This window comes from Podarcis raffonei, chromosome 11 (genome assembly GCF_027172205.1).
Source record: "Podarcis raffonei isolate rPodRaf1 chromosome 11, rPodRaf1.pri, whole genome shotgun sequence".
Taxonomy (NCBI): Eukaryota; Metazoa; Chordata; class Lepidosauria; order Squamata; family Lacertidae; genus Podarcis; species Podarcis raffonei.
This window is the reverse complement of record NC_070612.1, coordinates 64,680,935-64,707,247: the sequence shown is the minus strand read 5'-3', so window position 1 is coordinate 64,707,247 and position 26,313 is coordinate 64,680,935. Positions and strand designations below refer to the sequence as shown.

The 26,313-nt window shown below is 48.0% G+C and overlaps 1 protein-coding gene across 1 annotated transcript in view; it reads right to left on the bottom strand.

Annotated features, from left to right (window-relative positions):
* Nucleotides 1–7,161, bottom strand: part of KLF9 (KLF transcription factor 9) — a 28,440-nt gene extending 21,279 nt beyond the window's left edge. Inside the window, exon 1 of the mRNA XM_053408775.1 lies at nt 6,340–7,161. Coding sequence (XP_053264750.1) covers nt 6,340–6,862 — 523 coding nt within the window. The 5' untranslated portion in view covers nt 6,863–7,161. The remainder of the gene's footprint in view (nt 1–6,339) is intronic.
* Nucleotides 7,162–26,313: the final 19,152 nt, after the last annotated feature.

Sequence of the window (26,313 nt, the reverse complement as noted above, 5' to 3'; positions counted from 1 at the left end):
TGGGTACCTGTATATTATCTATATAGATATAAATAAATAATGTGAATATTATACAGTGCTACGGAAAAGTAATGTACTTCATTTTCTAGAAAGCACAAACAAATACAGAACATGCTCTTTTCTGCAAAGGGACAACATGGAGCAATAAATCATTAATGCTGGCATTTTCAGAATGTCCATTTGTGGCAATTATAGTTACCAATTTTGGTGTGAAAGAATGAAGCTAATGAGTAACTCTGACTCTTATTGCTCACTGCTTTCCTCTTCAATATGCATTTTATCCCCCTTAGGATACAATATGTGTGTTTTATACTTGAGATGAAGAAGAAATGAACATTAGAAAACAAAGTTTGTGAGTAATAGAAACTGATCTTGCCACTTAATCAAGCATTATCAATATAGTATTAGAGTCAAATATAATGCATTTCACTATTCACACAGTATTTTCACTAGCATAAGAGTTTTAAAAATAAAAGGATTCTTGCAAAGAGAAATCCTTACTGTCGCGCCAGTCACCTCAAGTAGGCATTGTGTTCACAAGAGCACATCCTCGATCCATCCATTCACACACTGCATTTCTCCCTGTGAGTGAATAATAGGGGAAGGTTGGGACTTCTGATGTGGAAGACACAACTTATTGTGAGAACTTTCTCTCAAACACAGGATAGATGTTGAAACCACATGCAACTTCCATCTTATCCATGATAAATGCAGCACTTTGAATTTAATTACCATCATGGATTTAGACCCAAAGTTCTATTAAAAAGATACCAATGTTTGCTTGTTTTTAGTGTGTATGCTAGAAACGAGAAACTTACATGGAGACTTCAAATGGCACACATGTAATCAACATCCAGAGAGGCAGCTGTGAGGCTTTCTAGACGCTGCTGGACTGCAACATCCCTGAGCACTACCAGGCTGCCTGAGGCTGATGATAGCTGCACTGGGGATTGAGTGGCAATGACATCAAAGAGTACCACCAGTAATAATTCAATTATAATTTAAATGATTTAAGGATTTGCCAAGGTAGTTGTATAAGTTTAAATACCAGTAGAAGGATAGGAAACCATTATCTGTATTGAGACCCAAATGACACATATTGAACTTCTCAATTACTTGTTATTCCACAGTTTTACCATGAAGTTCATATCCATTGCTAACTTTGCGATTTGGGGCTTTGTTTGTTCCTTTGTTATGTCACATGCAGCCCTCAAAGCAAGATGTACTTCTGACCCCAGAAGGGAGAAAGAGCCTGTTTGGGAGACAGCTGTGATTATCATGGTTTACAGACCCATAAATGCTTTTTTTTTTAACTCTTTCACCTTAACTCACACACTATGACCTTCCACAACTTTCAGAGAGATTTTCAGCATGGTTAGGGTTACACTGATGCAGATCCCCCACAGCAGGGTTAGAAACTCCTAATGGCTCCTTAAACCAAGGTTACAGTCCCCAAACAGAATGTCTAGTTGCCATTTGGGGGCAATATGGCTCTCAAGTCTTATTCTTCAAATGTTGGGCTGACTGTGATTGATTCTCAGTTAAATATCTGGCCAGTTCAGATCAGTGGCGTAGCGTGGGTTGTCAGCACCCGGGGCAAGGCAAGTAATTTGCGCCCCCTAACCCGTGGATTTTAGCACTCGAGTGCAAGCGCGCCCCCCCCAGATGTTGTGGCCGGTGCGGCCGGCCCCCCCTGCACCCCCTCACGCTACGCCACTGGGGCTGGGGGCGAGCGAAGGAGCCAAGGACCCCCCCCCAAAGGCTCAGCAGGAATTTATTAAATTTATTATTTGCGGAGCCCCCGTGGGCCAAGGCAGCCGAAGCCCCCTCCCCTCGGGCGCCTCCCCGCCCCCTCCTCTCCTTGGGCTGTAGGTGGAGCCCGCGCTCCGAGGCGCTCCAGATCCGGGCTTGGCGAGCGCCTCTCCTCCTCCCGGCCGGGTCCGGGGGCTTCCAGCCGCGCTCCGTCCTCGCCCCCCCCCCCGCGGCTGAGACTTGCGCTGAGAGCCGGAGCCAGTGGCGCCCCCTTCCGCCGGGAGACCCTTGCCCGCCCGCCGGCTTCGTCTCGGAGGGTTTTGGGGAGGGCAGGGCGCGTCGAGGCCCCTCAGAGCTCTCCTCCCTTCCAGTCGGCAGAAGCAGCCGCCGCCTGTGGCTGGGCCAAGGGGATGGCGGCGGCGGTGGCGGCGGGGTGCGGAGGCTGCCCGTGCCCGGCCAGGCGTCGGTGGCGGCGTCGGCGCTGCTGCAGCGGCTGCTCCTCCTGCGAGCAGTGAGTGGAGTGCAGCCGCAGCGGCGGCGGGGGGGCGCGCGCGCTAGGGCGCAAGGCTGGCGGTGGCGGCGGGAGCCCGGCGGAGGAAGGAACTTGTCCCTTCCCTCTGGACTCGCGCCCCCCCCAGATGTTGCGCCCGGTGCGGCCGGCACCCCTGGCACCCCCCACGCTACGCCACTGGTTCAGATGACAACCTGAGCTCAGTTAAGAGCTTTGAGAACTCAAAGAGGAAAAGTCGGATTCCACATATATATTGGCCTATTCTGATATTTTTTCTTAATGGCAACTGCTCCTGTTCAGACTGCACAGAAAAAGCATTTTGGCTCCAGAAATTCATTCTGAATGTGCAGATAAAATATAACTGATAGAATTCTACAGGATGGAGTATTAATGTGAGAGAACAGTCCAGATCCAATGATTCCCAGGCACTTGCTGCCAGGTGGTGGAGATGTCAGTTGCCATCCTGGCACCCTGGAATCTTTCCTTGATCGCAGGTGGTTGAAAGCCAGGTGCAAAATGTCCACAGTGTCCACAAGGACCATGCAAGTGCCTCCAGGCCCCCCTCCCACTTGGACATGGAGCAGATACACCCTAAATTTGAGGAAGCCCCTTCAACTAGAATAGTATGCCCTGTGCTCTGGTAAGTTGCTCGGTACAGCTGCCCTCATAAGCTACGGCACAGACTGCTATGACACCTGTAGTTTTGCACTGTATAATGAAAAAAACTCACTGAAAAAACATTTTACTTGAAAGGGGGATTGAGCAGGATTCTGACACCGTTCTTCAGAATAAAATGTGAGCGCATGCATTAAAAATGTAAGACTATGGAGCAGCCAAGGGTTTACCTGCACCTTCTTTAGACAGTGGCTGTGAAAGGCTGCATGGGAAATTGGATTTGATGGCCCAGAAAGCAAGTTCCAATGAAGAAAAGGGCCTATTTAAGTATACATTAAAAGTTGTACGTAATAAAAGCAGAAATGTGCTTTTTTTTAAAAGAGATCCCCAATGTCCAATGGGAGCCAGCCCATGGAGTGGGGGCAGGCAGGTACCATTGAGGAAATGCCACCATATAGCTACAGAACACACAGTATATGCCATGGGCCTCGCGGGGTTTTAATCAGGCAAGCAAGCTTTACACTCAAATGTAGAGTCCAAGTGTTTTGTTTGCTAAGGACACAGACTTATACCTTTAAACAAGGCTCCTTTGATTTTCTCATTAATACAATGGTATTGTCTTTCCCCCCCACTATAAATAGAAATAATTCAACTTTACACTAGAAAATGTGGGGGATTTACTAGCAAAAGGAATAACTTTGTATGGGGTGGAGATATTTAACCACTACAAGCTATTACTAGCTGTAAATAACTCAGTGATACAAATGAATTTCAAAGAGCAAAACGGACCATAGAGTTTATTATTTCTCACCCAGAACACTTTTCCAGCTAGTAAAAGGCAGAGAACAAAATCCTTGGTGGGAAGTAGAACATAAGTTTGAATGTATGTATGTACATAATGTATGTACATAAGTGTATGTACATCAATGTATGTACATAAGTGCATGTATGTACACACCTAGCAGGTCAATTAATAACACAAGTAATTTGCATTCCTAACTTGCAGACAATTGAGCAGATGTCATTATCGGTAGAATATAAACCAGTGGCAGGTAGGGATTGGGGAGAATTTCAATCCAGTACACATTTCAAACCAAATCTATTAAATCCATACTTTGCAAAATAATATGATAACTGAAACATTTTAATTGCCAAAAGCACATAAATCCAATCCAATCCAACTCTGATGTGACTGGTTCAGCATGGGCACCAAAAGCTAGTGGGACAGCCTCAGGTGATGGACTTCTGTACATTCACAAATTAACTGGAACTCCTGCTCTACTAAGGAAACTGGCTGGTGTCGCTCTTGCTCTTTTCTTTCCTATGTTCTGTGTTTTAACCACAGGAATCACTGCTGAGTGACACACGACCCTCCTTTTCCTGTTCATCTTCCGTTCTGAACTGCATACGATGCCAGTTCTGTCAGCAGGAAAGCGGCACTGGGACTCCCTCCCACAGCAGACAGAACTAGGCCAGAAAGACACTTCAGCGGGGAGTTCAGCCAGAATCCACATTCTGCCACTCCCTCCAGGAGAAAGATACTTTAGTACACAGATGTTTGCAGCACTACTGGTCTTGTGTCAGTTCCTAAAACAAAGATCTCTTCCTCTTCCAGTTGGCTTTTAAGGGGGGAAGTTGTGGTGGGAAAATAATCTACAAGAAAAATGCTAACATTGAGCAACATGAGTTTCTCTCTTGCCTCACTCAGTCTCACTCAGTCTCTCCCCTTATCAGGCCAGCTTCAACTTTTAAAAAGTCATGCAGATTGTATGCATCATGCAGTGCTCTCAGCCAAACCTTAAAATCTAAAAACACAGCTTTTAGAATTTAGAATTAGAATTTAATTGCTAAAACAGACACCTTTTTAGATTACTAGGTTAACATGCTGCAAAACTGCTATATCATCCAACTCAGGGCACAAAATATCCTGTTTTATGGATAATTAGGGTTGTGAATTCAGCATTTACTTCCCCTCTCTCCCAGTCTATAGACACTGCCAAGGCAAGTACCAGTTGAATGTAGGGTACACCCGTGTCTAAGACTAAAAATATAGACACCCATTTTCTTAGGACTTGAGTCCAAATGTATAACCACATAACTATGAAAGAGCCATGTTCTGCCACTGCCATACCACAGAAATACATAGCCCTGTGTGCTATCATACCATTATTAGAAGCTGCCAAGACATGTGCGCACACAAATGGATAACATGTCCTTTGCTGGAAAAAGTGACATTCACCAATCACTTGGTCTTCCACAAAAGCTTTACTTAAACATGCACCTGTGAAGCAATTCATTTTTCTTTTGGCGATGCACATTGAATACTGCAATGAAAAACCATCTGTGTTCAGTAGCTGAGGGTGTGACCCTTACAGTGGGTTGGGTTCTAAACTGGGAATAAAACAGTAAGCATTCCCCTAGAAGTAACACTTTACTGAAGACACACTCAACCGCTGATTCTAATACCTAAGACATCAGGCAGTCAAGCAACATGTCTTCATTCAAATGTCTCAAATGAAGATGGCTACTGTATTATTTAGGATTAAATGAAAACTGAAAGTCATTTCAAAAGATAGATGGGAAAGTTTCCAAAGACAGAGACTTCACACTCTTATCCCTTTCTCTGCCCAGTCAATCATACATGAAAATGCAGTGAACATCAGGATCACCCATGCGTCTTTTCACAAGAGTTCAGAAAGGACATCAATCCACAACAACTGCCAAAACCAGACCACGCCCAGTGAGTTCTATGGAACCAAGATGTGCCATGGAGGCCCAAGCAAATGCAGCTCTAGAAAATATGCTATTTGAGGAAACAGCTGAGGAGGAATGAAGTTAGCTTGCCATTCTCTATTTTACTTCACTGAAATATAATTCTAGACAACACAATACAAGATCTGCAGGCAGACCCCTGGACAGATGCCCTGGCAAGAAGCAAAGCGCCATCATGAAATCAGATGCATCCCTTAGAAGCTCTAGCAGTGCATGCCTCTCTGTCTCCCTCTCCCAGCCCTTGCATTCCTTCCATCCTCAAATAAGCATTTTTGGACTAAACAGCTCCTCTACTGGCCTGAGCTTCTCAGTGTACGCACACCTAAGCGAGAGGGGAGGGGGAAACCCGAGGCTCCGGAGCTGACAAGCCCTGAAAACACCCTTTGCTCTCCCACCCACCCACCCACCCACCGCCTTGACGTGCCGTTTGCATCGACACCCTGTACCCAAACGAAGCCAGGCTGCTCTCTCGAGCGCCGCGAAGGCGGAAACGGGCCGGGAAGCCCAGGAGAGCGAAAATCACCGCCGCATCTTTAAGAGGGTTCAAACGAGGACAACCGACATCTTTTTTTTAAAGGCAAAGCAGCAGCAGCGGCGGCAGCGAGAGCAGAGCCCTGCTTGCCTTTATGTAACGGAAGCATTTCTGTAAGCAGCTCCAGCCCGACCCCCCCGGGACCCCCCCCACTAACCTGTGTGCACCCGGTAGTGGGCTTTCAGGTGGGACGACTTGCCGTAGACCTTGCCACACCCGCTGTAGGGGCACTTGTGTCTCTTTTCGGCGGCCAGCTTCCCCTTGGCGGGCGCCGCGCCGCGCAGCAGCGAGAGCGGGTCGGACCCGCCGCCCGCCTCCTGCCCCTCGGCGGGGCTGTGCGACGGGCTGGAGCCGGACTCGGTGGTCACGTCGCTGTCGGATCCCGCGTCCTCGTCGGGGCTCTCCACGCTGTCGCTGCAGATGGAGGGGGTCGGCAGGGGCCGGTACTTGTTCAGGTCCAGCAAGCTTTTGGCAATGGTCACCAAAGTGCAATAATCCTTCCAGGCGTCCCGGGGGTCGTTCATCTCCTTGGTCACGGCGGCGGCGGCCTCGTCCTCCTCTTCCTCGGGCATCTTCAGCAGCTCCGCTTCCCGGGTCACGTCGGGCTGGGCCGCGGAGCGGTTGGAGATGGACACCAGGCACTGGGCAGCCACGAAGTCCATGTACGCCACCGCGGACATCCTGCGGGCGCCGATGGGCCACGCTTCCCCCGGGGAGAGGCGGCGGGGCGAAGGCGAGCGAGGCGAGGGGGGGCACTGGGGGGCTGCGATCTCCGGGCGGCTCCGGGCGCTGCCTTCAGGCTGCGGATCGCGGGGGGAGGCGCTCACGCCGAAGGATCCACTTCCGCGCCTCGGCGTTTACATAACCACGACCATCCGTGACCGCCGCCCCCCCGGAGAAAGAGGGAGAAGCGCCGCCAGCCCCACCTTTTGACCTGGCCGCCCTCGCGCCCTCGACGCCGGCCAACTCCGGGAGAGCGCGCGGGGCTCCGGGAGGGAGCGCGGGCTGGATCCTGGCGGCGGCGGCGGCGGCGGAGGCTGCTGCCTCCTCGCCAGAACAGTGTCACAAGTGGCGATTTCAAGTAATTCAAGTAGCACCGAGGGGTGTTTCCCCGCTCGCTCGCTCGCCGCCTCCCGCCCGGAGAGAGAGAGAGAGAGAGAGAGAGGCAGCTCCCTGTCAGGCGGCGCCCGGCGGGACCCTCAGCCGCTGCCCGCCTCCCGCCCGCCGCTCCGCGCTGCTCCGGCCGCGTCTCGCTCGGCGCCCGCTTCGCCCAAGCCCATCCCGCGGCAGCAGCGCCTCCTCCGCCGCCGCCTCCGCCGCCTCCGCCCCGCCCGCAGCACCCGGGCGGCCGCCAGAGCGAGCCCACTCTGTTTACCTTCTCGCGCTGCCACTCAGAAGGCCTTTTGGCAGGGGAGGCGGGACCGCCAGCCCGCGCCGCGGCCAATCCCGGCCTCAGCTCGCCAAGCCGCGTGCTGCTCCGGAGACGCGCACACCCCGCTTAAAAGGGCGACGCGCGCCGCTCTCGCCCGCGCCGGCGTGGGGGGCGGGGCGGGGCTCTCCCTCCCCCCGGCTCGCCCCCCCGCCGCGGCGCCGCGCTGCGCCCGCTTCGGCCCCGTTTCCCTCCCGGGGCAGCTCTCCCCCTTCCTGCCCCGCGCCCTGCGCAAGAGCTCCGAAGTTTGCACTTTCGGCAGAGATGGGGTTAACTGGCCCACCCCAAGTCCTTCTAGTCCCAGCAACCAGCGGGCCAATCGAAAGTGATGGGGTTGATGTCACTCGCCGCGGCTCCGCCAATCAAAAATACAAGCCGAGCAGTTCTCACTTGTAAACTAGAGAGGTGGGAGCAAAAGGCAAACTTCAGAGAGTAGCTTTGGCGGGGAGTGTAGGGGGATTATGTAAGCACGAGCAAAAGCCTGTTCCTGGCGTTCCCACAGATGGTGTGTGGAATGAGTATTTTATTAGATTACGTGGTAGGCCTTCAAGTCTCTGGTTAAAAACAAAATCTACCTTATTCCCAAGGTATTTGCTCAGGGCACCCTTGTGGAAATAGGTGCTCCCTGCCTTCGGGAAGTCACTGCACAAAACCACTTCGAAAATGATGCAACAGGTAGGGAAAGAACCAATTCATGCCTAGTGGACAATTAATATTTCTTCTTTACATAGGTCTACCCACAGTCATTGCCTGGGCAAGATACCTCACGGAACTGTGGGAGCAGGCCACACAATTGCACAGGAATACACTGCCAAAGCCAATAACATCTTCTGCAAGGACATCCATAAAATCTTCCCAAGGTGAAGGCCCTGCCTCCAAGGCAATGGCATTCATGAATAAAACAATGTAGCACCACTGATATATGTGCCATGAGAACCATTTTAAGACCTTCCCCATGCTTTATTATTGATTTTCTTCCCTTTCTTCATCATGGAACTCTAGGTATCTTGCATGTGGTTTGTAGGCAGTCTCCCATTAAGGTGATGATCACATCCAGACCTGCTTAGCTTCTGCAAGCTTACCATTCAGGGAACCCACCTAGGTGCATTCTTGTGTCATTGGATGTGCATAAAGGGTTGTGAAATGGTGGTGATAAAATGTGTGTGTCATACACAGCAACAAGAAGTCCTTTTTTCTTGAATGGACAAGTCTTCTAGATACACATAAGTAGCATGTGCCCAAAGTTGCAAAAGTAACTTAAACGTAGTGGATGAAAATGTTGATCAAATTAAGTTGTGGGATTTTTGGTAACAAATGGCCTAAAGTCATTCATCTAAAGATGGGATGAATTGAGGTGGCCACATTTCCTCCTGGAATCCATTTATAAAACTGTCAACACAACAAGGGATATATGATGGAATCAGAATTGGCTTTAAAAGTCATCTAGTCCAAGTTCTACTCAGTGCAGAATTGGCAATGCAGGAGCAGAATCAGTGACATGTGGCCTTTCAGCCTCTTCTTAAACATCTCCAGTGAGATAAGAACCTACCACCTCCTGAGGCAGTCCGTTCTCCTGTCAAACAGCCGTGGCCATTAGAGGTTTCTCTTATGCTTAACTAAAATCTGCTTCCTTTTAACTTTCACTCATTGGTTCTAGTCCTGCCTGCTGGAGCAAGAGAGAACATGTCTGCTCCATCTACTCCATAAAGGTCCTTCAGATATTTGAAAACCACTACCATGTTGCCTCTTAATATTCTCTTTTCCAGACTAAACATATACAGCTCTTTCAATCATTCTTTAAAGGACTTGGTTTCCAAAATCCCTCACCAACCTGATCATCCTCTTTGTTCACACTCCATTTCTTAATGTCCTTCTTAATGTTGTGTCCAGAACTAGACAGAGTACTTTAGACATGGTCTGAACTGTGCAGATCCTATTACAACCCCGTGATTTGGGCACTATGTTTCTGTTACTGTAGCATCACATCACACTGCTGGCTCTTGTTCAGCCTGTGTTCTTCTAAGACACTTACATTATTTTTGCTAGTACTGCTGCCAAGCCAGGTCTCCCCCATCTTTTTTTTTTTTTTTTGTACCATTGATTCTTTGTACCTAAATGCAAACCTTTGCATTTATCGCTGTTAAATTTTGTCTTGTTGTATTGACAATTCCTAGACAGAGATCCTTAGCTCTATTATGGAATTAAAGTTCCCAGAGTTCCAGACAATCATGTCAAAACATTTAAAAATGAGTAATTTGATTATGTAATGCATTCAGTTGTTCATTATAATAACCATTGTCAAGTCCTAGTAACATTTCCAAACTGGCTAGTGAAGCAGGTAGATTTTCTATCCCAATGAGCGGATTCACTCCGCTGACTGCCCCCAATTAAATATAGTGGACCTACCTCACAGTACACCAATTACATTTCTACAATTTACCTTAGTGATTCAGAGTCTTAGGCAGAAGCTGAACAAAGAAACAAGAAGAGTTTTATTTACAGAGAGAAGTTTGTGAAACAAAGTTGGGCCAGGCAATTCGTTCTTTCAAGTAAAAGGTAACTTATCACTTAAACTAAATACAAGGATGTCACAGGCTAAACACAGTAGTATGTGCACATCTTTTCTTAAACTTCAGTTGCTAAAAATCAGTTGTTACACTTCAGGTAGATGCTCAGGTTTCCAGAATAGGTGGTAAAATGCTTAACTCAGTTTCTTGTTCCTTTACTTAGTTATGAGAGGTGTTAGTTAAATACTTTTGATGCTGCACAGCTTCCTTCACAGATTAGCAATTTGGTTCCCGAGTGAGGGCCACTTTTCCTCGGTTCCCCTCTCTCTTAACAATCTCACTCTTGAGGTATCCCACTTAGTATAACAGACCCAGAGGTCCCCACAGCCCTTGTTATTGGTTTGAGGGTCGTCTTTTCCCAGGAGATCTCTGGCCTCCTGACTGGAAGGAGACCCAAGAATAAGAGTGTCTTCCCACAGTTTCTTCCTCTCCTGCCTCAAACTCAACCCTCCAGTTTAAATCCTTTTTTACTTTCCCAAGACCCTCAACTGGGTCTTCCTATCTAAGCTGAGAGGCTCTTTTCTCTGGCTTTAGATGTTCTCCTCAGAATGGATGTTCCACTCAAAACAGAACCAGTTCTCCCTCAGACAAACCTCTCCTGATCCCTATCTCTCAACCTGAGCCCTATGTCTCATCTCAAATCAAGCCCTATCTAAGTCTGTCCCTCAGAAATGGCTTCTTTTACTTTCCCTCCGAAAGTGCTGGCTCCGCCTCCCTCTGACTGGCTGTCTTGGGAGCAAATCAGAGAGAGGCTCCAGCCCTCTGGTGGAATTCTGAGGGACTGCATCTCCAGATGCTGGTCTGGCTTTGCTGTCACAGGTGCTTATTAGCTAATCAGTTAACTAATGGACAGGTGCTCACGTTGTGGCAAAGTCTCTTGTGTAGACACTGAGCACAACCAACAGCTTTTGCTTGAGATGAAGTTCAAGTCATGAAAGGACTTTGAGATGGCTACTGACCAGAATGAAGAAAATAAACCATAAGCTGCCTCTAGTGGAGGGACACAAAAGAGGACTATAGTGACCTTAGGGTAAAGGAGTGACAAACAGATCAGCATTCAGGTCAGAGTGCCATTCTTGAATAAAGGCAGGGACACTGTGAGAGTAAATGGGAGGGAAGGGAAAAGAACATTCTTTATTCTTATAGCATATAAGCAAGTTCCAGATAAATGTGAACCAAGAGAGAGTTGACAGCTTCCCCCTTCATTCATTTAGATGTACAGAGCAATCTATACCTGAGGTTAGTGCAGATGCATATCCTGTTTTATGTATCTTCCCAGCAACCTTTACAGATGGGGTAGTGGAGCCTGAAATACAATGGGCTTGCCCCGTGAATTCACAGGCCCATCTCACAGTGCCTCTCTGACAGTTTGACTTCTTCTTAGTCTTTCAGCAAAATATGTTGGGGTTCAGAGAGATAAGAAGGCAGTGTGATGTAACGCAAACATTCATTTTCTTCCTGCTTCCTTTACCATGCCAAAGGATAGAAGAAACTCCTGGACTTTTCAATTCTTGCATCTGTGGTGCTAGGAGCAAAACCTCCTGACTTTTCCATCGCTGTACACTCTTCTATAGGCTTCAAGAATCTGTAGTTTCAGGAAACAAAGCAAGCAAGCAAACAATAAATACTAGTTACAAAGAAACTCTGTCCACATCTCATTGGCCACACAAAATGAAGAGGAAGAAGAAGAAAGATATAAGGGAAGACAATCAAAGATAAAAGATATAAGGGAATGTAATCGGGTATATATAAAATAAAAAGGTTTACAGGATTTCTTCAGTGCTGAAAGAAATCCATTCAACCAGTTCTCAGTGGCAAGTATGCTAGGCATCAGGAGGAGGAGGAGGAAGTAAAAGTAAAGAAAAATGTAAATAAAAGTTAGTTACAGACTCCTAAATTGAATTCATCAGGATTCATTATTCAATAGCAAAAGAGTAACAAAGAAGTAAAGATATATTTCTGAACAGAGAGCATAAGTTGAGCCAATTATTTTAAAAAACAGAAGGGCTGAAATGAGACATGGATAAACTAACATGTCAAGAATTAGAAAAATCCAAATGACATAAAATTAAAGAATGAACTAAAGAATATATGGGTGAGATCCAATGTTGCACCAGTGTATGTAGCAGGTCCTCTCCTTCTTCTTCCCCTCTGCCCCCATCAGCTCTTTAGTGTCCCCCCCCAACTCTCCAGAGCATATGACCTGGAGGGGGGACCGAAGAGGGAAGGAGAGTGCTATAATTGAATATCATCCAATGGAGAATTGGTTAATGTAAAATTATCTAGGATGAGTGTTGCTTGCCCTATTGCTCAAGATTGTTAAGCCCACTTTCAAGATAAGTTCCAAAGGAGAGTGACTGTGAGAGTATTGTCTTATTTAGGAGATTAAGACATAATATATCCAACAGTTTGGAACTGAAACTAATGTATAAATATTAATATAATATATCCAACAGTTTGGAACTGAAACTAATGTATAAATATTCAATATTGTATATCAAAGTATTACAGTGCAAGTCTATGCATGGCTACTCAGAAGTAACTCCCATTGGATTCAGTGGGACTAACTTCTAGGTAAATGGCATTGGATTGCAGCCTTTATGACACCTTATAATAGCTATGTAGGATGTACTAAACTGAATCCTGAGAACTTTTCAGAAGTGATATGATCCTTATCTATTCAGACTGAAAAGTTTGAAAAATTAAATGAACTGTTATTGTATATGGTTCTCTTGGTTGATTTTGCTTTCATTACTTATTCAACAAGGGCTGAATCATAAAATAAATGCAGAATATCTAAAATGTGTTTTTATTTTCTGACAACAGGCTTTTGAAATATTGGATAAAACTGATGTTGGACTGAAATTTCCTTTCATAGTGGATGGTGAAATTTTAATAATCTGATATATTTATGTTCTGAAATTTTACACAGTTTTAACACTGATATTTCAGCAATGCTAAAGAATATGTAAAAACCACATTATCACAAGGGGCTTCTATGGTGTTCTGAGTGTGTGCAAGGTCTTTCAGTTTGAACCTTCAGTGACAGTTCAAGATGCTTATTGGTGAAGAGGCATCAAGTTCTTGGTGGGCAGATATGACTACTCCGGCTAGATTTAGCCAGCGACAAGGAAAAGTGTTTAAAAAATTCTAAGTATCAAGAGCTTTGCTACTTTCGGGCCTAGGGTTTTTTTTCTTGGTTGACCTTTAAATCATTTAGCTATAACTGCATGTATACTTTGCACTGTATTTATTATTAATCAGAAAAAAGACAGCTTTCTGTTTCAAATGCTTTCTAGGATCCATTGGCTTTAGTGTGATGGAAGGTAGTCTAGGTTTCAGAGCATTCAAAATAGGTCAGAGGAATCTGAGTTCAGAATGCATCCAATTGTGTTTAAATAGCAATGTAGTAAGTGCCTTAGTAATACAGACAGCTCATAGTTTCAGCTAAGAAAATCACATTAAAAATATATATTACAGAACATGTTCCAGCTAACAAAGTTACACCCTGTAGGAAAGAGCACAATTTTAAAATAAAAGCTGTCATAATAAACTTGGACCTTGCTCTGGTAGTTTCTACTCTGACTAAAGGATATTTCCATATTTCACTTCATCAACTCAACATGGGGAGTTTCTAGGCTGATTGTGTGGTCTTTGGAAAGAGCTGGTCTCCATCAGGCTATGTACACATGACATCTTATTCTAGAATCAATAGAGACTGAGTGCTTGTTTTTTTGTTTGTGGTCCTCATGGAGTCTAGAACTATTGCATATTTTTGTGCTTTGTTGTTTAGTTGATTAGTCATGTCCAACTCCTCGTGACCCTGTGGACCAGAGCACGCCAGGCACTCCTGTCTTCCAATGCCTCCCGGAGTTTCATCAAATTCATGTTGGTCGCTTCTATAATGCTGTCCAACCATCTTGTCTTCTGTCATTCCCTTCTCCTTGTGCCCTCAATCTTACCCAACATCAGAGGTTTTCTTTCCAGAGAGTCTTCTCTTCTCATGAGGTGGCCAAAGTATTTGAGCCTCAGCTTCAGAATCTTTCCTTCCAGTGAGCACTCAGGGCTGATTTCCTTCAGAATGGAGAGGTTCGATCTTTTTGCAGTCCATGGGACTCTCAAGAGTCTCCTCCAGCACCACAATTCAAAAGCATAAATTTTCCGGCGGTCAGCCTTCTTTGTGGTCCAGCTCTCACTTCCATACATCACTACTGGGGAAACCATAGCTTTCAGTATATGGATCTTTTTCGACAAGGCTTTTTGAGATGCTATCTAGGTTTATCATCGCTTTTCTCCCAAGAAGCAGGCGTTTTTTAATTTTGTGACTGCTGTCACCATCTGCCGTGATCACGGAGCCAAAGAATTACCTTCTAATTCTGTCACTACTTCCATTTCTTCGCCTTCTATTTGCCAGGAGGTGATGGGCCCAGTGGCCTGATCTTCGTTTTTTTTGATGTTGAGCTTCAGACCATATTTTGCGCTCTCCTCTTTCACCCTCATTAAAAGGTTCTTTAATTCCTCACTTTCTACCATCAAGGTTGTGTCATCTGCATATCTGAGGTTGTTGATATTTCTTCCGGCACTCTTAATTCCAGCTTGGGATTCATCCAATCCAGCCTTTCCCATGATGTATTCTGCATATAAGTTGAATAAGCAGGGAGACAATATACAGCCTTGTCATACTCCTTTCCCAATTTTGAACCAATCAGTTGTTCCATACCCAGCTAACTGTTGCTTCTTGTCTCATATAGAGATTTATCAGGAGACAGATGAGGTGATCAGGCACTCCCATTTCTTTAAGAACTTGCCATAGTTTGCTGTGGTCCATGCATTCAAAGGCTTTTGCATAGTCATTGAAGCAGAAGTACAGTGGTACCTCTGGTTGCAAATGAGATTCGTTCCGGAGCCCCGTTCGCAACATGAGCAGAACGCAACCTGCATCTGTGCGTGCGCAGGTCACGATTTGCCGCTTCTGCACATGCGCGTGACATCATTTTGCGCGTCTGTGCATGCACGCGCGGCAAAACCCGGAAGTAACCCTTTCCGGTACCTCTGGGTCGCCGCGGGCCATATCCTGAAAGAACGTAACATGAAGCGGACCTAACAAGAGGTACGACTGTAAATGTTTTTCTGGAACTCTCTGGCTTTCTCTGTAATCCAGCGCATGTTTGCAATTTGGTCTCTGGTTCCTCTGCCTCTTCTAAATCCAGCTTGCACTTCTGGGAGTTCTCGGTCCACATACTGCTTTAGCCTGCCTTGTAGAATTCTGAGCATAACCTTGCTAGCATGTGAAATGAATGCAATTGTGCGGTAGTTGGAGCATTCTTTGGCACTGCCCTTTTTTGGGATTGGGATGTAGACTGATCATCTCCAATCCTCTGGCCACTGCTGATTTTTTCCACATTTGCTGGCATATTGAGTGTAGCTACAATTTGTGTTACAAATGAGTTAATGTGGATGCAGCCTGAGAGAGCCTGAGGATTTAATATGGGCAGTTGAATTTTCTGAAGTGATCATTCACAGCTATCAGTACAGAGTTGGCCCAGACAGCTCCATTTCTTACACTACTGATATGTGAAAGGAGATATTGCAATGTAACAGACAAAACCCCAATACAATTTTAGGTTTAGAGCAGCATTCTTTCCACACCCAAGACCTGAGGTAAAAGTGCAGGGCTGGCTCAAGACATTTTGGCATCCACAAAATGGCACCCCCCTCCCCACCTGAGCAGGGGTGAGAGGGAAGATCTACTATATGAACACTCTTGTGTTACCCTCCCACATACAAGTCCAAGGCCATCCTCTCCGCACATGGTAGGGCACCCAGCTGTCTGTCCACATATTAGTAAACATGTAATTGACAACCTAAAATAAATGTAAGTATATAATAAATAGAATAGTGTTAGTACTAGGATGCTGAAAGAGAACTAAAACAAAAAGTGAAACAAGGTGCCCTGGTGCTTGGTAGGTAAAATAGTGAGGTTTATGTCTCAGATGCTATTTCACATTGAAGTATTAGCTCAATCTTACAGTATCCTCATGGATGAGCCTGTTATTCTCCTTTTAGAGTTGGGAATGTGAAGCCAAAGGCCAAGGCCAGTGACAGAGAGAGAGAGTTTGGCCATATTCAGCTATCAGTGTTGGCCCAACACTCAATGGCCCCCTGGGCAAGAACCATCCTTTGTGCACCCTCTTCTAATTTCTAATACCTTATTTTAATTACGCATACACCCCCCATTTAATGAGTTCTGTGATTTGCAGACATGATTTAAGGGAATAAATTTGCATGCTAGGATCATGCCATGTAAACTATTTATACCTGAAGTGATTAACCTTTAGCCCTACGGATTTTGTTGGACTCCAACTCCCATCCTGCCTGACCTTTGGCCATGCTAGCTGTGGCTGATGGAAGTTGGAGCCCTGCAGGTGGGATGGTGAGGGACAGATTCCCCAGGACTGGCCTGAGCCCTTTGTTTCTGCTTTTGAGTGGATAGTTATCTAGATAGCCTGTAGAGAGCAGACAAGGTGCTCTCCAGAGGTTGATGCACTCCTGGTCCCATCAGCTTCAGCCAGCATGCCCAATAGTCAGGGATCATGCGAGTTATGGTCCAACAACATGTGGAGGGCAGCGCCTTGACTTTGTTTGATAGAGGATAGCAGGTGTCCCTGCAGACCCCTTGCTCAACACAGCAGGTGGTTCCTGGGGTCACCTGCCCCTACATTTGGCCTTGTCACCAGTATTATCCACTGAGTGGTGCTTATTCTAAAAACCCCTTTGACATATTCAACTTTGACGCACAGGAGGACATGAAGAATCTAGCAGCTTTCCCCTATCTGAAGGTCCTAGGAAGGGATATGAATAAAAAGTGGGTGAGGCCTTGGACATAATTATGGGAAGAACATTCCAAGGCGTTGGGCGGGTGGGCAAGAACCGAAGAATGTGAGATGAAGAGACAAAGAGGGAATTGATCCTGTTGTCTGTCTTGAGTGAGGCGAGGCATTAGGAAGGGATGCAAGGCTCTTCAGAACTGCCCTAGTACAACTGCTTCTGCTAATGACACATTTTAGGAAATGTACTCTGTACAGGAAATCTGCAGAAAGCGGAGGCGGGGAGGGGCGGCGAAGTGGCGGGAGGGCTGAAACGGTGCTCTCTGCCTTACAGGAAGAACAATTCTCCACACCGAGGGATGTGAGCAAGTATTCGGCTGCTTGCACGTAGGGAACTGGCTACGTGTACCACGTTTCTTACAACACGGAGTTGTTGAGGTCCCCGAAGCGTCCCCGAGCCCCTCCACACAACTTTGTTTGCCGAAGTTCAGCAGCCTTCGCCTCCTTAATGCAGAGCGACTGGTGGTGGGGCCGCACCAAGCGACTGCACTGCAGGCTGCAGATGTACGTGCACCGAAGCCACGCGCTGCTCAGGCAAAAGTACAGACATCGCCCTTTTAAAGCTGTTCTGCAGGCAGCAGAAGGGAGGGGGAGGAGGAGGAGGAGAGTTCATCTGAGGACACAGTCCCAGTTCTCAGAAATCCCTTCGCTGCTGGAACATCGAGCTCCCTTTACTGCAGTTGAACAAACTGCCCTAGATTGGGGGCTGGTAAGCCCGCCCCCAGCTCGTGCAGGAAGCGCAGGGAGCCCGGACCCACGTGAGCCGCACTGAAATTAGCACCTCCACCTCGGAGACAGGCAGGCAGGCAGGCAGGGGTGGGGTGGGGTGGAGGGGGGAGCAAAGGGGGGGCTGCGTGACTTCTGGCCCCGGCCGTCATCAGCCTGCATGTCAGTCGGAGGAAACGCCGGATCACCGCGTCCCTTTTTTCGCCCTGGGGCGCCGGGGAAGCTGCTGCAGACCTTCTTTTCGACCCCCCGCGGGGCTCCCTGTACTTTTTTATTTTTAAGGGCAAATGCAAGATCTGACAGCCTGGCACGTTTGCTCGGCACAAATGAAGTATTGCAATCAGGTGCCTCCCACACCCTCTCCGCCCCCCCCATATAACAGCTCCCAGGGAGGGCGAATGCGTGGAGAGCGGATGGCTTGCTTGCGAGGAAGAGGAGGCCGCTCCCCCCTCGCTTTCTCACGCGCGCAGCCACCTACTTGCGGGGGGGGGAGGGGGCTTCAGGATACGCCGCCCACGCGGGCTTAAGAGAGAGAGAGAAATAAATAAACCCGGGCTGGTACATATTTATAAATAGCACGATTAGACATAGCAGTACACGCTGGGGGGCACCACAGGGCCCTCCTCTTAAGAAAAAGGCCGCCCCCCCCGTAGAACGCGTGTACGCAAATGACACATTGGCCGTGATGGGGGCTGTTTTTGCTGCTGCTTCTGCCTGCAGCTTTTCCCTGTGAGTCAGAGGGATGCGCTTCCTGGGGCTGGTTTTTCGAACACTTTGTTCCAGCCTCCCCCCGCCCCCCCCCGCATCAGAGGCGCTGCCTCGCTTCAGTCACCAGATCCCCACGTTGGTCCCCCGCAGCCCCCTCTGGAGGTGACCTGACACGTGCCCCATGGGAGCCGCGCCCGCAGCTCGACCCCCTTGCCGAGCCCCCCCCCCCCGAAGAAGGAGCCCCAGAAGCACCCAGAGAGAGCAGTGCGGGTCCCGCGGCCAAGCAGCGAGGAATGGGGCACACGCCCCCCCCGCCCGCCCGCCTCTCTCGGCGCCTCGTCTTCCCTCCTCCCGCCCCGCCCCCTCGGCGCGACTCCGCCCCGCTTCACCTCGAATAACCCTCTGTTCCCTCCTTGGCCAGCCCCGCCCTTCGCCTCGCAGACTCCGCCGCGCGAGGCCCCCGCCCCTCCCTCTGCGCAGGCGCCCCCGCAGTGCCGCGCACGCGCGCGAGAGGCGGGAGGGAGCAGATGGGCTCCGAGGCCGGGCTCTGCCGCTCGCCTCCGCCTCCTTCGGCTGCGTCTGGGGGGCTTGCTGCGGGGAGGGGGGGAGGTCCCTTGCCTCTCCGCGGGATGGCGGAGGAATGCCCCCCCCCGCCCGCCCGCCCTGGAAGGGAGATTCCTCCTCCTGCGGAGGGACGGAGCAGCCCGAGAGCCCAAAGAGAGGCCGCCGAGCGCGGAGCTCCAGGCGGGCCCGAGACGCGCTTCCAGGCGGCGCTGCGGAGCCTCCGAGGAGGAGGAGGAGGCGGCTTGGGGTTGTTTACCTCCTCCAGGACGGGCGGGAGTTGAAATCTGGGCAGATGCAGAGGAATCGTGGGGGACGGGAAGGGAAGGAGGTGGGCGCCCCGTTTACACGCTCCATTCGGGCGGCCTAAGCACACATGCAGGCAGACGGGGGGTGGGGGGGTGGAGTGAGTGTTGTTTTTCAGCCAGACGTTTTTGGGGGCGGGGGGCGGGGAGAACGATCAAAAGGGACAGCACTTCTCCAAACAGAACAATATTGCAAAACCTTTCTTGGAAAACGTGATGTAAAAACCTTCCAACACCTCCTTAATTACAGTCCCTAAATGCTCTCCTCCTAAATGAAGAGATAATGCAACATTTTCAGAATTTGCTCCTTTCAGCCCGTCGCCAGGAGAAGATAGTGCCATCTGTGAGAACAGGCTAGCACATGCACATCTCATATGGATTTGGCAAACCTATAAAATAGCCACAAGGACATCCACAGAGTAACTTAGATGGAGTAATGGGGAAAAGTGGTCCTCTTACTTATTTGAAGCTTGAACTACAGGATGGAGATAATGGCAAGGCATGAGCTTCACACAGGACTGTTTGCAGCCCAGTTTCTTATACAGCCTGACTGGTTTCATAGGTCTCCAAATTTGCTTCTACCTCTTCAAAGTTTGACATGACAGTTCCTCAAACAATATGCCCAACTTCTGCTGACTAAGTGTCAATAGTGCATTTCTGTGTTTTCTGCAGGCCTCTCTTCTCTTTAGGAGATTATAGCGAGGGAGGTCATTGCTAAAAAGCTCTACAGCTGCACATTTCTACATCTCAAGAGTCTCATGTGTTAACAAGTGTGCGGGGCATATTTGCATTGACAGCAGAGCAGGGCTGCACTTTTAGCCTTGCCCCACCACCAGGTCTTCCTGCAATGACTGGATGGGATAGTGGTCTGCAGAGAAGTTCCAGCACATGGACACCTGCTCGTGTAGGAGCACCACACGACTCAGGTTGGGCAGGTGTCCTGATTGTGTGGAGCTCCCAGGCATGAGCAAGTGCTCCCTCACTGGAATGTCTCTGCAGACAACCATACACAGCATGTGGTTGCACAAAGAAGACTCAGTGGCCAAGGTGGTGCTAAAAGCTCATTGGATGATCTTGGGTACATCATTATTTCTTATTGTAATTTATTCAGGTGGTTGTGAGGAGGAAATGGAATAACCCTGTGTATGGCACCTTGACCAGTAGTGATGTATGGAAGTGAGAGCTGGACCATAAAGAAGGCTGATTGCCGAAGAATTGATGCTTTTGAATTATGGTGCTGGAGGAGACTCTTGAGAGTCCCATGGACTGCAAGAAGATCAAACCTATCCATTCTGAAGGAAATCAGCCCTAAGTGCTCACTGGAAGGACAGATCCTGAACCTGAGGCTCCAATACTTTGGCCACCTCATGAGAAGAGAAGACTCCCTGGAAAAGACCCTGATGTTGGGAAAGATGGAGGGCACAAGAAGAAGGGGACGGCAGAAGACGAGATGGTGGGACAGTGATCTCGAAGCTACCAGCATGAGTTTGACCAAACTGCGGGAGGCAGTGGAGGACAGAAGTGCCTGGCGTGCTCTGGTCCGTGGGGTCACGAAGAGTTGGACATGACTAAATGACTAAACAGCAACATGGCACCTTGAACTCCCCTGAGGGAAGAAGGAATACAATGGTGAAAAGGAAGATAATCAGTAAGCAACAGTATCCTATCCTAACTCTAGAAACCATTATTCAGACATGATCCCGAACACAATGCCATTGCATCTCCCATGTCACACCTCTTCTCACGCCTTAGAAGAGTTTGGATTTGATATCCCGCTTTATCACTACCCGAAGGAGTCTCCAAGCGGCTCACAACCTCCTTTCCCTTCCTCCCCCACAACAAACACTCTGTGAGGTGAGTGGGGCTGAGAGACTTCAAAGAAGTGTGACTGGTCCAAGGTCACCCAGCAGCTGCAGGTGGAGGAGCGGAGACGCGAACCCGGTTCCCCAGATTACGAGACTACCGCTCTTAACCACTACACCACACTGGCTCTTACTTGGGATCTTGCAGAGTTTAGATGCTTTAATGCAGTTGCATGGTTGCTACTGTGGTGCAAGGTGGAAGCGAGTGCAAGACCACTTGCAGTGCAATTCTAGGCATGCCTGCTTGGTGGGGAACCTTTTAAAGCCTGAGGGGCACATTCCCTTCTGGAGTGCTGCATGTCAGCAATGGGTGCGGTCAAAGGCAAAGTGGGAGGAGCAACTGAGGTGACTCTTACCTGTTTTTAGTAGGTGACATTCCATCTGCAAAAAATATGTATACACACACACTTCTTACCAGCCTCTAGTCAAGCAAGTAAGAGACATTCTACTGGGGCAAAAGCCCTCCAGGAAGCTGCCAAGCAGAGTCAGTAAAAGTCATGAGGGCTTGAGGATCACCTTTTGCCCTAGGGCTGAAGTTTACCACCCCAGATGTATAGGACTGCAGCCTGAGCTGGTATCCTCTTCAGCTCACCCACTTTCACATTAGATAGGTTGGGGTTTTAAGAGCAGAGGACCATACGGCCCACTTCAGGTGAACCTAGCTTGACTGAGCAATGAGATGTGAAGGATCACTCTTTCCTTCACAGCTGTCAGTTGGTTTAAGATCCTGGTTTATGCTAACCATAGATTCCCAATTTTGACAAAAGGGGAAACTCTGTTTAATCAGAGACTTCCTGGTTTATTCCAAGTTCATGTAAAGGCCTGCGAAATCAAGAGATGAACTGTAACACCAACAGTTACCAGGGAGATCTACTCTTTACAAGGAGCTGCAAATGACACATCTGGATTTTATAGGGTACTACTGGCTTATCACCTCATGAGAAGAGACGACTAAACGACTAAACAACAACAACAACTGGCTTATCAACTCTGCTGCGTCTTATCCTTTTAAAATATTTTTATTAATTAGCTCTAACTGAGTGCTGGCACAAAATCCTGTTTTTGTGCAAATCACCTGTAAATGAAATGTGTGGCCTATTACTCAGTCAACAGTGAAATGGCAGAGCTTAATCTATTCTCATCTGCTTATTTGGATTCTGGAACCTCATTGCAGTCTAGCAGTCTTAATTAGGTCAGCATTGCATGCCTTTTATTTAACTCCCCTCCCCCCACCAACCTCCCCCCAAAACACTTCACAAATGCAGCTCCATTTTTACGTTGTATTGCGATGAGGATACTTTTACTGTTTATAAACTGTAGCAAATAACATAAATAATTGTCAGGAAGTGAACTCAATTTACTGTTCTCACCATCTGAGGAAGGTCACCTTAAGGTTTGCAGTCTCTTCCAGACAGTCTTGGAGAAAAGTGATCATTTAGATCCATTTTAATCCAGTTATGGAATGGAAACAGGATTGGTTGGTGCCCTCATGGATGGTTTGGGCTGGGGAGAGGGAGAGGGCACCTTTTTGGCTCTCCTGGACCTCTTGGGAGCCTGCATATGGCACACAACTCCTTGTTCCAGCTCCGTGTTTTCCTTTGCTTGGCATATCCCATGGCAAAGATGATGAGTACCATCTGTGATCGGAATCTAAGACTTATCCTAACAACAACAACAATTTTATTATTTATACCCCGTGCATCTGGCACATTTATTCCCCAGCTACTTTGTGCGGCTCCCAGCAGAATAGTAAAAACAGGATAAAACAATAAATTAAAAAAACTTCCCTAAACAGGGCTGCCTTCAGATGTCTTCTAAAAGTCAGATAGTTGTTTATTTCCTTGACTTCTGATGGGAGTGTGTTCCACAGGGCAGGCGCCACTACCGAGAAGATCCTCTGCCTGGTTTCCTGCAGCTTTGCTTCTCACAGGGAGGGAACCACCAGAAGGCCCTCGGCGCTGGACCTCGGTGTCCGGGCAGAACAATGGGGGTGGAGACGCTCCTCCAGGTATACAGAGCTGAGGCTGTTGAGGGCTTTAAAGGTCAGCACCAACCCTTTGAATTGTGCTCGGAAACACACCTGTTGCTCTGCACAGGTCCAGGCACAGGTCCATGCTTTGCAGTGCCATGTCCCACCTTTCCCTGTAAAAACTCTCTCTTTAAAGCTGAAGCGCAAGAAATGGCAATTCAGCTTTTCCACAGATTTGTGCTTGCTCCAATTATACCACTCCCACCCACTTTCTGCATGCAGAAGCTGCCGAGAGTGGCTGTTAAATTTTACTCCACCAGGCCTGAGGGCAGCAGGCTAGCTCTGGAGGCACAGGCTAGGGCACACAGCTGTGGGTCCTCCTACAGAAGGAAAGAGCCAGGGGGCTCAGCAGGAACAACCAGATAGCTGCCCCTGCTCCCCACTGCCAACAGTCATCAACTGAAGTAGTCACCAAATTCTGCCTCGGGGGGGTGAGAAGAGTATAGGGCATCAACTATCTTATGCACCTTGCAGTTCCAGCTGCTTTGTTGTTGAATTATGTTTAATCCAATGACTGCTGCAGCACATTGTTGCTGGCTTTTAATTCCAAAATGCTACTTGTTGAAATTCCGGATATATGTGGAAAAGTCCATCCAGTCCCTTCAGCATAAATGCAAATAACTATTGTCCTGTGAACTTTAGACCTTCTCGGATAATCCATCACCCTAGTAATCACTTGCTCCTATGCCAGTAGCTGGAAACAGAGCAGAGGCAGTGGCAAGTTTCAGAGCTTGGATATTTCAACAGTTGTATTTGTATCTGTGAGTTGATATTCCTGGCAATGACTTTGTTTCTTCACTTAGTACAAGCTGTGGTATGGAACCAGAAAAATGCCAACTGTTGATTTATCAAAAGAAGCAATATTTTAATATTAGCTCATTGAATCACCCCCTTTCAATAAAAAATCATTTTGACAGATCAAGTAACTTAGGCCCATAACTGTGCATAGCCATGGGCTGCAAAGGTGATGTAGCTGCAGCAGCTATGGGTACAAAGCATGTGGGATAAGTGTCCTGCAATGTTACTAGTAGATTGGATTTCCATGTCACTACTGTGTACAAGGGCAATTGACATGATCGCCCCCTCTGGTGCTGTGGAATCCATTTTGGTCCTTGGTATAATGAGGAGCTGTGATTGATGAAACAGATTAGGCAAGGGTTGGAGTGTAAGTGGTGTAAATATCTCTCAGGAGCTGACTGAGCACATGTTCCAGCTCATAAATAGACCTACTATGTAGCAGTGAGGGAAGAAAAGAGATCCTCCTTCATTGCCCCTATGGCATCCTTGGGAAACTGTCTGGCAGAGTTGTTTCATGTGGTCTGGAGGTTGGTTGTTCCTGTCCAGCAAGGTGGACCTCTGGAGCACGTGGTGACCAACTGTAACTGGATGACAGTTGAGGTGCTGCAAGTGTGACAGGGCCAACTGAGATGTCCAATGCAATGTCGAGCTCCGTGTTGTGGGATCAGTTTCAGTCAATGCAGCCTGATGATGTGGACAGCATACCTGCTCACTCTGGCTTATTAAAGCTAGCTGGTGTGGGGTGACTGAATGGGTCAGAGGTGTGGTATGCAGATACTTGCATGATGGAGTGGAGTCTACTGTCTTTAAAGAGGTGGTGGTGCGTCCACTTCTAAAAAACCCACTCTAGCCCCAGTGTAATAACTATAGACTGGTCACCAGCACCCCTTGCTTTGCAAAGTTGGTGGTGGCACTGAATTACGGTGGTTCCATCTGTATCTTCAGACTCGTGTCCAGAGAGTAGCACTGGGTGAGTGTTCCTCAGCCCCCTGGCACTTTTGCTATGGCGTTCCACATCATCCTGTTTTCTCCCCAGTGCTGTTAAATATGTAAAAAGGTATAGGACCCCTGGATCCAGTCCAGTCCAAGGCGACTATGGGGTTGCTGCGCTCAGCTCACTTTTCAGGCTGAGGAAGCCGGCGTTTGTCCACAGACAGCTTCCCAGGACATGTGTCCAGTAGAACTAAACCGCTTCTGGCACAATGGAACACCATGATGGAAGCCAGAGCGCACGGAAAAACCATTTACCTTCCCACCACAGCGGTATCTGTTTATCTACTTGCACTGGCGTGCTTTCACACTGCTAGGTTGGCAGGAGCTGGGACAGAGTAGCGGTAGCTCACCCCGTCGCATGGATTCGAACTGCCAACCTTCTGATTCGCAAGCCCAAGAGGCTCAGTGGTTTAGACCACAGCACCACCCGTGTTCCTATAATGGAAGCCACTGGGAGTGCTCCTTTAGAGTTTTGGATCAAGATGTCATCAGTACACTGATTATACATAGCTCTTCCGCTCCATGAGTCAGAAGAGGCTGTGTGAAACACATATTAAAAAGTACACATATTAAAAAGTGAAATGAGAATACCGTATTTTTCACTCTATAGGGCGCACCGGACCATAGGGCGCACCTAGATTTTAGGGGGGGAAATAAAGAAAAGGCTTGCGGATAGCTGTCTGAAGCCCGGGGGTGCGCAGCGGGAGTTGGCGCTGCGCTCCCCGGGCTTCGGGCTGCAGGGTGCTATCCACAAGCCTTCGGAGCCCGGCGGGCACTCCCGCCGTGCTCTGAAGGCTTGCGGATAGCTTCCTGAAGCCTGGAGAGCGAGAGGGGTCGGTGCGCACCGACCCCTCTCGCTCTCCAGGCTTCAGCGAAAGCCTGCATTCGCTCCATAGGACGCACACACATTTCCCCTTCATTTTTGGAGGGGAAAAAGTGTGTCCGATAGGGCGAAAAATACGGTAAACCTTTAAAATTAGTACTGTGTTCCTGTGTTCACAATTTGGATTTCAGAACAAGAAGCTAGTAGTACTTGGGCAATAAGGATTTAGAGGAACACCATGTATTCTAGCAAAACAATGGGTGCTACTTTAAAACGACTAAGAAATTTATTCTGGCATAACCTTCATGGTGGGACGCAACCCTAGAGTCTGGCAAGACTGGCCCGAACGGGCAGGGGTACCTTTACCTTTTTAACCTTCATGGTCTAGTCAACTTCTGTGGATTTTGGGTGCTATGAAAAGGCAGAAAATTGTGAGTTATTTT